We start from the raw sequence: 12,232 nt of genomic DNA, 5'->3' as shown, positions 1-12,232 counted from the left end.
CCTAACCCGGATGACCCTATTGTGCGGCGCACTATGAGGCTTCTGGTCACGGCCGGGATGGAACCCAGGCTGTAGTGGCGCCTCAGCACTGCGATGCAGTGCCTTAGACCGCTACGCCACTAACATTGTTTTTTTAAAGCTATAGTCACAATCAGACTGTTACACTGTTGCTCTTCACCAATCCTTTGCTGTTCACTAGTCTACCTGTTAGCCTCACAATACCAGTAACTGATATTCAACTTGTATCTGCAAAGAAATGGTTGTGATTGATCCTTCTGATTGTACTGAATATTTGTTTCTGGGTGTGTTTTTTAATGAAAGATGAGGGACACTGGACTTTTTATCTTACTTCAATCTAGAGTACCTTCAGGCCAACAACCATGACTCTCTCAGGGTACAGGCGCTACATGACCTGGGAAACCTGCACTATTATAATGGAAACAGAAGGTAAGATATGACTGTACTCATAATGTACAGTACTATTTGTATTGTGTTTAATTTGTATGTCTACATGATTATACACAAAATTGTTGAATACCAAAGTTTTTTCTGATTCTGTGTGATTCTGCTTGTAAACCAAGGGCAGCTCATTCCTACTGGAGCAAGGGAGTGGACTGTGCCCTGCAGAGCTCTGGGGTGCTAGACTCATGGGACGGGGTGTCGTGGGGTACAAGTTCCCTCCAACACCAACCCACCCTGAAGCAGGCTGGAGTCTGGGGCTGTCTGCAGGGAGCTTTACTGACCGCTAAGATCGCACAGTGAGTCTGAGTAAAATTTGTACCAACTTTAGTAGCTCAAATCAAATCAAATGTATTTATAAAGCCCTTCTTACAGCTGATGTTACAAAGTGCTGTATAGAAACCCAGCCTAAAACCCCAAACAGCAAGAAATGCAGGTGAAGAAGCACTCGAAAGGCCATAACCTAGGAAGAAACCTAGAGAGGAACCAGGCTGTGAGGGGTGGCGAGTCCTCTTCTGGCTGTGCCGGATGTAGATTATAATGGCCAAGATGTCCAAACGTTCATAGATGAACAGCCGGGTCAAATAATAATAATCACAGTCGTTGTCGAGGGTGCAACGTCAGCACCTCTACCGCTCCTGCTGTCTCTAGAGAGTTGAAAACTGCAGGTCTGGGACAGGTAGCACGTCCGGTGAACAGGTCAGGGTTCCATAGCCGCAGGCAGAACAGTTGAAACAGGAGCAGCAGCACGGCCAGGTGGACTGGGGACAGCAAGGAGTCATCATGCCATCATGTCATCCTGAGGCTTGGTCCTAGGGCTCAGGTCCTCCGAGAGAAAGAAAGAAAGAATTAGAGCATACTTAAATTCACACAGGACACGGGATAAGACAGGAGAAATACTCCAGATATAACTGACTGACCCTAGCCCCCGACACAAACTACTGCAGCATAAATAGATTCTCTGGTAGCTAACACAAGCATACAGTATACAGTGCATTCGGAAAGTATTCAGACCACTTGACTTTTTCCACATTTTGGAAACCGATTGTGGCCGATTACATTGCACTCCACGAGGAGACTGTGTGGCAGGCAGACTATCTGTTACGCGAGTGCAGCAAGAAGCCAAGGTAAGTTGCTAGCTTGCATTAAACTTATCTTATAAAAAACAATCAATCTTAACATAATCACTAGTTACCTACACATGGTTGATGATATTACTAGTTTATCTAGCTTGTCCTGCTTTGCATATAAGATGTGGTGTCTGTTAATTTATCATTGAATCATAGCCTACTTCGCCAAACGGGTGATTTAACAAGTGCATTCGCGAAAAAAGCACTGTCGTTGCACCAATGTGTACCTAACCATAAACATCAATGCCTTTCTTAAAATCAATACACAAGTATATATTTTTAAACCTGCATATTTAGTTAATATTGCCTGCTAACATGAATTTCTTTTAACTAGGTAAATTGTGTCACTTCTCTTGCATTCTGTGCAAGCAGAGGCAGGGTATGTGCAGCAGTTTGGGCCGCCTGGCTCGTTGCGAACTGTGTGAAGACCATAACAAAGACCGCACTTTTACTTACTTCTCCAACACTTTGTTTTTACATTATTTAAACCAAACTGAACATGTTTCATTATTTATTTGAGGCTAAATTGATTTTATTGATGTATTATATTAAGTTAAAATAAAAGTGTTCATTCATTATTTTTGTAATTGTCATTATTACAAATAAATAAGTAAATAAATAAACATATAAATCGGCCGATTAATCGGTATCTGCCTTTTTTGGTCCTCCAATAATCGTTATCTGCATTGAAAAATCATAATCGGTCGACCTCTAGTACCAAGCTTCTAGCGTCATACCCAAGAAGACTCGAGGCTGTAATCGCTGCCAAATGTGCTTCAGCAAAGCACTGAGTAAAGGGTCTGAATACTTGTTTAACTGTTTTATCTTTGTCATAATGTGGTATTGTGTGTAGATCTAATCCATTTTAGAATGAGGCTGTAACTTAACAAAATGTGGAAAAAGTCAAGTCTGAATACTTTCCGAATGCACTGTATGTTCACTGAAACAATAAATAATCTGTTGATCAATACAGTCACTTTCACAAATGTATTGTAGTGATGCCACTGACCTCATTGTGTTTTTGCCAACAGGTATGCCTTGACCTCCAATATCAGTCAGCGCACAAAATGCTGCCTCCTATCTGCCCAGCTTTTCAAGGTATTGTCTGTGTTTGACATGTTGTGTTTGTACTAGCACATCTTGTTCATCTAATAAACTTAATACCATGATTAGTTGAATTAGATTAGTGCTTGGAACAAACGCCTGCTCACCCTGGGTGTCTCCTGGACCAGGGTGACCACCTGTGTAGTTAATCATGTCCTGTGTGTGTCTCTTCCACCAGTGTCTCCTGCGGGCCTCCCTGCCCCACCCTCAGAGTGACCTGCAGTACTCATCCTATACTGTAGGAGAGGAGCTGGTTCCTGGTCTGGACCTGTTCTCTGAACCTGACCGAGGACACCTGGGAACCACTGTGTCCAGCCTGGCCTTCCTCTGCCACTGGCTCTACACCTCAGGACACCATCTCACAGTACATACGCAGACTGCATCTGACATGGCGCCATATTTCCTATTTAGTGCACTACTTTTTGGTCAATGTCCAATGAAGCATTATTGGCAATGTGTACTTCTTTTTCATTTTGAATTGACCAAGCATCTGACCAGGGAGTTTAGTAGGCGTCTCAAGAAAGTTAACTATTGGTTTCAGTGCCTCTGTGTTCTGCTGTTACAGGCCCTGCCTATGCTTGCTCTCTACCTGCATTTTGTGGGGACTGTGTGCCGAGACCCACACCTCACCATTAAAGGAAGGATACTGAAGGTTGGTATGAATATCTCAGTTACATGTGATTCCACTTACAGTGTATGTGTGCGTGGGCCCATTAGGATATGTGTATTTCTACTGTGTGCAGGTGAAGGTGCTGACAGAGCTGGGTCAGTACTGTCAGGCCATGAAGGAGACATCCCAGATGACTCAGGGAGAGGAGATCCCACTGCCCCACGGATGTTACAGCGGCATAGAGAAACATGCGGTACTACTGACACACACACACATTCTCACACAGTTAATACAGCATATTCTTTGAACAGAGTTTGTATATGATTGATTTTATTGATCTGCAGACAATCAGAAAGTTCTTCACCAACAAGTCTCTCATGGACTCTGCAAACATACAGGTATATATGGTTGTAATAACACTTTTTTAAAATTATGTTTTGTAACAGTTTTCATTGTATGGCTGTAACAGCGTGTGTGACTGTATCTGTGTCCTGTACTGTGTGTGACCGTAGTGTATCTAATGGTAGTGAGTATATCTGATGGTAGTGTGTAGTGTATGTAGTAATATCCTGTTAAAAACCCCTAGAGTCGATGTCCGTGCCCCCTGTGGAAATCTAATTAGCATAATATAACAAATCCCCATAAAAATATATCAGTTTAAGCTAGAGATATCCGCCAATGTCGCACATCCGCATCTGGGCTGAAAGGTGACAGAGTTAGAGCGGTGTTTGTCAGACCATGAGGCATCCCAAAAATCTGTCTTCTCACATATTTGTCTGTAGCTTCCGAATGGTTTGGCCTACAAACAATGACCCTTATTGGACGATGAGTCTCTCACGATGGTGTTTTCCGTTTGGCTTGTCGACCCCCACAAGCGTCTTGGGACTCGTCTGAAGGCGGTACAGCAAATCTGATAACTTCTGTGTGTGAATATGTTAGCAGTAAGGCACTTATTTTTTTTAAATCAAATACATTTTGTATATATTTTTTTATACTTCAAGGAGTCTTAAAATTCTAAATCAAGTAACTAAATGATCCTTGGTAGGACCTTTTAAAACAGTTCAATATTGCTTAGTAGGAGTCCCCCAGTTAGACAGGGTTTAGACTGTTATAGGTTCACACATGTATTAGAAGGACTATGGTTCAATTCAGTTTGATGTTGAGTCTGTTGTTTTTGCATGGCAAACACTTGGGTTTTTATTTTATTTGCGAATTTACAGTTGGTTGAATTCTGTAATGTTAATTATTTATTTTTCTCTCTTGTGCATGTGAACTGTGCATGTAAGCTTGGTGACCTGGCTAGATTAGCCAATCATAAGGCTTTTTACATTTTGGGCCAATCCAGGGACTTGGGGTTTGTGGGGGTATGGGAGTCTGCACGGGTGATTCGGGTCGAACAATTCCATCGACCTCATGGCTTGGTTTTGCTCTGAAATGCACTGTCAAGTGTGGGACAATTTTTTTATTGTTGGTGTCGAGTTTAAACTTTATTTTTTATATTTGAAGATAACATTTATTTTGAACAGACACACTTTTACTTACTTTACAAAAAAGTATAGTTAAAAAGGGTGGTCTGTTGGATTTACTGGATGCCTGTGTTGGATAGAGGCTCCAGTCGTTTTGTGAGCTAGCTTTCGTCAGATCAGGAGCTGGAGTGGATGGCTTGGCAAAAGACGATCTGGGGACTTCTGTGACGCTTTACAGTGTTTCTTGATTGCATCCAGGGCATTTTTGCCATGGATTCATGAGTAGTCTAGGCCTGGGACTAATGCAATGGGGCAAAAAAGTATTTAGTCAGCCACCAATTGTGCAAGTTCTCCCACTTAAAAAGATGAGAGAGGCCTGTAATTGTCATCATAGGTACACTTCAACTATGACAGACAAAATGAGGAAATAAAATCCAGAAAATCACATTGTAGGATTTTTAATTAATTTATTTGCAAATTATGGTGGAAAATAAGTATTTAGTCAATATCAAAAGTTTATCTCAATACTTTGTTATATACCCTTTGTTGGCAATGACAGAGGTCAAACGTTTTCTGTAAGTCTTCACAAGGTTTTCACACACTGTTGCTGATATTTTGGCCCTTCCTCCATGCAGATCTCCTCTAGAGCAGTGATGTTTTGGGGCTGTTGCTGGGCAACACAGACTTTCAACTCCCTCCAAAGATGTTCTATGGGGTTGAGATCTGGAGACTGGCTAGGCCACTCCAGGACCTTGAAATGCTTCTTACGAAGCCACTCCTTCATTGCCCGGGCGGTGTGTTTGGGATCATTGTCATGCTGAAAGACCCAGCCACGTTTTATCTTCAATGCCCTTGCTGATGGAAGGAGGTTTTCACTCAAAATCTCACGATACATGGCCCCATTCATTCTTTCCTTCACACGGATCAGTCGTCGTGGTCCCTTTGCAGAAAAACAGCCCCAAAGCATGATGTTTCCAACCCCATGCTTCACAGTAGGTGTGGTGTTCATTGGATGCAACTCAGCATTCTTTGTCCTCCAAACACGACGAGTTGAGTTTTTGCCAAAAAGTTATATTTTGGTTTCATCTGACCATATGACATTCTCCCAATCTTCTTCTGGCTCATCCAAATGCTCTCTAGCAAACTTCAGACGGGCCTGGACATGTACTGGTTTAAGCAGGGGGACACGTCTGGCACTGCAGGATTTGAGTCCCTGGCGGCGTAGTGTGTTACTGATGGTAGGCTTTGTTACTTTGGTCCCAGCTCTCTGCAGGTCATTCACTAGGTCCCCCCGTGTGGTTCTGGGATTTTTGCTCACCGTTCTTGTGATCATTTTGAACCCACGGGGTGAGATCTTGCGTGGAGCCCCAGATCGAGGGAGATTATCAGTGGTCTTGTATGCCTTCCATTTCCTGATAATTGCTCCCACAGTTGATTTCCTCAAACCAAGCTGCTTACCTATTGCAGATTCAGTCTTCCCAGCCTGGTGCAGGTCTACAATTTTGTTTCTGGTGTCCTTTGACAGCTCTTTGGTCTTGGCCATAGTGGAGTTTGGAGTGTGACTGTTTGAGTTTGTGGACAGGTGTCTTTTATACTGATAACAAGTTCAAACAGGTGCCATTAATACAGGTAACGAGTGGAGGACAGAGGAGCCTCTTTAAAGAAGAAGTTACAGGTCTGTGAGAGCCAGAAATCTTGCTTGTTCGTAGGTGACCAAATACTTATTTTCCACCATAATTTGCAAATACATTCATTAAAATTCCTACAATGTGATTTTCTGGATTTTTTTTCTTCTCATTCCGTCTGTCATAGTTGAAGTTTTTTTTTTTTCACCTTTATTTAACCTGGTAGGCTAGTTGAGAACAAGTTCTCATTTGCAACTGCGACCTGGCCAAGATAAAGCATAGCAGTGTGAGCAGACAACACAGAGTTACACATGGAGTAAACAATTAACAAGTCAATAACACAGTAGAAAAAAAGGGGGAGTCTATATACAATGTGTGCAGAAGGCATGAGGAGGTAGGCAAATAATTACAATTTTACAGATTAACACTGGAGTGATAAATGATCAGATGGTCATGTACAGGTAGAGATATTGGTGTGCAAAAGAGCAGAAAAGTAAATAAATAAAAACAGTATGGGGTTGAGGTAGGTGAAAATGGGTGGGTTATTTACCAATAGACTATGTACAGCTGCAGCGATCGGTTCGCTGCTCAGATAGCTGATGTTTGAAGTTGGTGAGGGAGATAAAAGTCTCCAGCTTCAGCGATTTTTGCAGTTCGTTCCAGTCACAGGCAGCAGAGTACTGGAACGAAAGGCGGCCAAATGAGGTGTTGCCATCGTGACCAGTGAACTGAGATAAGGCGGAGCTTTACCTAGCATGGACTTGTAGATGACCTGGAGCCAGTGGGTCTGGCGACGAATATGTAGCGAGGGCCAGCCGACTAGAGCATACAAGTCGCAGTGGTGGGTGGTATAAGGTGCTTTAGTGACAAAACGGATGGCACTGTGATAGACTGCATCCAGTTTGCTGAGTAGAGTGTTGGAAGCCATTTTGTAGATGACATCGCAGAAGTCGAGGATCGGTAGGATAGTCAGTTTTACTAGGGTAAGCTTGGCGGCGTGAGTGAAGGAGGCTTTGTTGCGGAATAGAAAGCTGACTCTTGATTTGATTTTCGATTGGAGATGTTTGATATGAGTCTGGAAGGAGAGTTTGCAGTCTAGCCAGACACCTAGGTACTTATAGATGTCCACATATTCAAGGTCGGACCATCCAGGGTGGTGATGCTAGTCGGGCATGCGGGGGCAGTCAGCGATCGGTTGAAAAGCATGCATTTGGTTTTACTAGCGTTTCAGAGCAGTTGGAGGCCACGGAAGGAGTGTTGTATGGCATTGAAGCTTGTTTGGAGGTTAGATAGCACAGTGTCCAATGACGGGCCGAAAGTATATAGAATGGTGTCGTCTGCGTAGCGGTGGATCAGGGAATCGCCCGCAGCAAGAGCAACATCATTGATATATACAGAGAAAAGAGTCGGCCCGAGAATTGAACCCTGTGGCACCCCCATAGAGACTGCCAGAGGACCGGACAGCATGCCCTCCGATTTGACACACTGAACTCTGTCTGCAAAGTAATTGGTGAACCAGGCAAGGCAGTCATCCGAAAAACCGAGGCTACTGAGTCTGCCGATAAGAATATAGTGATTGACAGAGTCGAAAAAGCCTTGGCAAGGTCGATGAAGACGGCTGCACAGTACTGTCTTTTATCGATGGCGGTTATGATATCGTTTAGTACCTTGAGTGTGGCTGAGGTGCACCCGTGACCGGCTCGGAAACCAGCTTGCACTGCGGAGAAGGTACGGTGGGATTCGAGATGGTCAGTGACCTGTTTGTTGACTTGGCTTTCGAAGACCTTAGATAGGCAGGGCAGGATGGATATAGGAGTGTATATAAGTCTATCTATGATGAAAATTACAGGCCTCTCTCATCTATTTAAGTGGGAGAACTTGCACAATTGGTGGCTGACTAAATACTTTTTTGCCCCACTGTACATGCTATATGTACTATATGTACTGTACTGTGATCGCCATATTGTTGGCAATCACAGTACATCTAGCTAGCTAGCAGTACTGCCAGACAGCGTGTATGCGCCCACACGCCCTACCATAAGATCGACAAATCGGTAGATTAGTACTAGCTAGTGTCGTGGAAATATTCACTCAATCATATTTCTCAGATACCGGAACTTGTGAATTCAAATAGACTTTATTACAAGGTAACAAGCCGAGCTGGCCCATAGACCAACTGCCGGACTCAGTCTCAGTCCACTCCTTTTATACAGTTTCATGCTTATTCAAGTTTCATAGTCCCTCCACTTTATACTAATAACCATATCACCTTGGCTTTACTCCACCATTGTTTCCAAATCTAAGTTCTTTCCTCTAGGCGGGGTTTCCCCTCCCCTCTAGTTCCTTGGATCAATTATATTGGTGGCGAGCCTATACATTATTTCCAGAAAATAATAAGTACAGATTACTATAGGCAATTATAAGATTGCTTCATGCCATTATCGGACTATAATATTACTACATTTCAGAAAATAATAAGTACAGATTACTATAGGCAATTATAAGATTGCTACATGCCTTTATCGGACTATAATATTACTACGGGCCAGTATAGGATTAAGTACAGATTAAGTACAGCCATTATAGAATCATACCAATAAATACACTTAATCCCAGGATTATACATAGTGCCTTTGCTTACTCTCTTTAGTGCTATTTAGCCTTTTAACAAGAAACACATTCTCTTAACACCCATACTAGCAACAACATGATATCATGTGACATACACAGGTGTAGTAATACAAGTATTTTAAAGACAGGAATTTGTTTTTATAGCATCCCAACTGTGCGAAAACATGAGGGAAAAGAAATAGGGGAACTGAGTGAGCGTAGTGTTTGTGGCTAGCTAGAATCAACAGAAAATATTTTCAAGCTACCGATGATATACGTAGTAAAGTGTGCTCAGAGCACTTTGTAACAGGTAATCTAACCATATAGTTGGTAGGAAACATTTATAGATGAGCTGGCATCGGGCTAACTGAGCTAGCTTTTTCGGTGCTAGCTACGTTAGCTTGCTAGTCTTATCAGCTCTCTTGAAAGCCAAGGATGATCAAATATTACGTGGCTAACATAACTGTAAGGACAGACGCTGGGAAGCAAGTAGAGGGAGTGAACATTTGATAAACAATGGACATAAAACAAAACAAGGACCGATAAATGGTTGATTTAGGTGCAATCTTACTGGCAGCAATATCCTTGCCTGTGAAGCCCTTTTTGCGCAAAAAAGCAATGATGATGGCACATGTTTCCTTGCAGTTAACCATGGTTGACAGAGGAAGAACAATGATTCCAAGCACCACCCTCCTTTTGAAGCTTCCAGTCTGTTATTCGAACTCAATCAGCATGACAGAGTGATCTCCAGCCTTGTCCTCGTCAACACTCACACCTGTGTTAATGAGAGAATCACTGATATAATGTCAGCTGTCCTTTTGTGGCAGGGCTGAAATGCAGTGGAAATATTTTTTGTGTATTTAGTTCATTTGCATGCCAAAGAAGGAGTTTGCAATCAATTGCAATTCATCTGATCACTCTTCATAACATTCTGGAGTATATGCAAATTGCCATCATACAAACTGAGGCATCAGACTTTGTGAAAATTAATATTTGTGTTATTCTCAAAACTTTTGGCCACGACTGTATGTGTGTGCTTCCTAAAGAAAAATGTCAAGTGGCTAGCTAGCTAAAACAGCAACAAGAACAAACAACAAGCCCCCCTAGCCACCACATTATGATTATCATATAGCTCAGTACCTGGACATAACATGCTTTATTTCAAAGCTGTTTTTCATTTGGCACAATGAAATACCGTCTAAATTTAGATAGAGCTTCAAGAATAACTATCCAAGTGAATACTACTGTAGCTATCTATCTGCAGACTACTCGTCCAGTCATGTTTGCTGGCTAACGTTACTTACAGAACAGGGCTCCGGGCAGCCGAGCGGAAATGGAGGAAAACTCGCCTCCCTGTGGACCTGGCATCCTTTCACTCCCTCCTCTCTACATTTTCCTCCTCTGTCTCTGCTACTAAAGCCACTTTCTACCACTCTAAATTCCAAGCATCTGCCTCTAACCCTAGGAAGCTCTTTGCCACCTTCTCCTCCCTCCTGAATCCTCCTTCCCCCCCCCCCTCCTCCCTCTCTGCAGATGACTTCGTCAACCATTTTGAAAAGAAGGTCGACGACATCCGATCCTCGTTTGCTAAGTCAAACGACACCGCTGGTTCTGCCCACACTGCCCTACCCTGTGCTCTGACCTCTTTCTCCCCTCTCTCCAGATGAAATCTCGCGTCTTGTGACGGCCGGCCACCCAACAACCTGCCCGCTTGACCCTATCCCCTCCTCTCTTCTCCAGACCATTTCCGGAGACCTTCTCCCTTACCTCACCTCGCTCATCAACTAATCCCTGACCGCTGGCTACGTCCCTTCCGTCTTCAAGAGAGCGAGAGTTGCACCCTTCTGAAAAAACCTACACTCGATCCCTCCGATGTCAACAACTACAGACCAGTATCCCTTCTTTCTTTTCTCTCCAAAACTCTTGAACGTGCCGTCCTTGGCCAGCTCTCCCGCTATCTCTCTCAGAATGACCTTCTTGATCCAAATCAGTCAGGTTTCAAGACTAGTCATTCAACTGAGACTGCTCTTCTCTGTATCACGGAGGCGCTCCGCACCGCTAAAGCTAACTCTCTCTCCTCTGCTCTCATCCTTCTAGACCTATCGGCTGCCTTCGATACTGTGAACCATCAGATCCTCCTCTCCACCCTCTCCGAGTTGGGCATCTCCGGCGCGGCCCACGCTTGGATTGCGTCCTACCTGACAGGTCGCTCCTACCAGGTGGCGTGGCGAGAATCTGTCTCCTCACCACGCGCTCTCACCACTGGTGTCCCCCAGGGCTCTGTTCTAGGCCCTCTCCTATTCTCACTATACACCAAGTCACTTGGCTCTGTCATAACCTCACATGGTCTCTCCTATCATTGCTATGCAGACGACACACAATTAATCTTCTCCTTTCCCCCTTCTGATGACCAGGTGGCGAATCGCATCTCTGCATGTCTGGCAGACATATCAGTGTGGATGACGGATCACCACCTCAAGCTGAACCTCGGCAAGACGGAGCTGCTCTTCCTCCCGGGAAGGACTGCCCGTTCCATGATCTCGCCATCACGGTTGACAACTCCATTGTGTCCTCCTCCCAGAGCGCTAAGAACCTTGGCGTGATCCTGGACAACACCCTGTCGTTCTCAACTAACATCAAGGCGGTGGCCCGTTCCTGTAGGTTCATGCTCTACAACATCCGCAGAGTACGACCCTGCCTCACACAGGAAGCGGCGCAGGTCCTAATCCAGGCACTTGTCATCTCCCGTCTGGATTACTGCAACTCGCTGTTGGCTGGGCTCCCTGCCTGTGCCATTAAACCCCTACAACTCATCCAGAACGCCGCAGCCCGTCTGGTGTTCAACCTTCCCAAGTTCTCTCACATCACCCCGCTCCTCCGCTCTCTCCACTGGCTTCCAGTTGAAGCTCGCATCCGCTACAAGACCATGGTGCTTGCCTACGGAGCTGTGAGGGGAACGGCACCTCAGTACCTCCAGGCTCTGATCAGGCCCTACACCCAAACAAGGGCACTGCGTTCATCCACCTCTGGCCTGCTCGCCTCCCTACCACTGAGGAAGTACAGTTCCCGCTCAGCCCAGTCAAAACTGTTCGCTGCTCTGGCCCCCCAATGGTGGAACAAACACCCTCACGACGCCAGGACAGCGGAGTCAATCACCACCTTCCGGAGACACCTGAAACCCCACCTCTTTAAGGAATACCTAGGATAGGATAAAGTAATCCTTCTCAC

General features: G+C 44.4%; 1 protein-coding gene across 2 annotated transcripts in view; it reads left to right on the top strand.

Moving 5' to 3' along the window:
- Positions 1-12,232, top strand: part of LOC118366064 (cilia- and flagella-associated protein 54) — a 72,494-nt gene that overhangs the window by 21,484 nt on the left and 38,778 nt on the right. For both annotated transcript variants that reach the window (XM_052491705.1, XM_052491704.1), the window contains 7 exons: positions 360-447; positions 582-758; positions 2,621-2,687; positions 2,872-3,057; positions 3,259-3,345; positions 3,437-3,556; positions 3,648-3,701. In XM_052491705.1, coding sequence (XP_052347665.1) covers positions 360-447; positions 582-758; positions 2,621-2,687; positions 2,872-3,057; positions 3,259-3,345; positions 3,437-3,556; positions 3,648-3,701 — 779 coding nt within the window. The remainder of the gene's footprint in view (positions 1-359; positions 448-581; positions 759-2,620; positions 2,688-2,871; positions 3,058-3,258; positions 3,346-3,436; positions 3,557-3,647; positions 3,702-12,232) is intronic.

The sequence above is a fragment of the Oncorhynchus keta genome, chromosome 33 (assembly GCF_023373465.1).
Source record: "Oncorhynchus keta strain PuntledgeMale-10-30-2019 chromosome 33, Oket_V2, whole genome shotgun sequence".
NCBI classification, from domain to species: Eukaryota; Metazoa; Chordata; class Actinopteri; order Salmoniformes; family Salmonidae; genus Oncorhynchus; species Oncorhynchus keta.
Note: the sequence above shows the minus strand (reverse complement) of the source record. Positions and strands in the feature narration are given on the sequence as shown.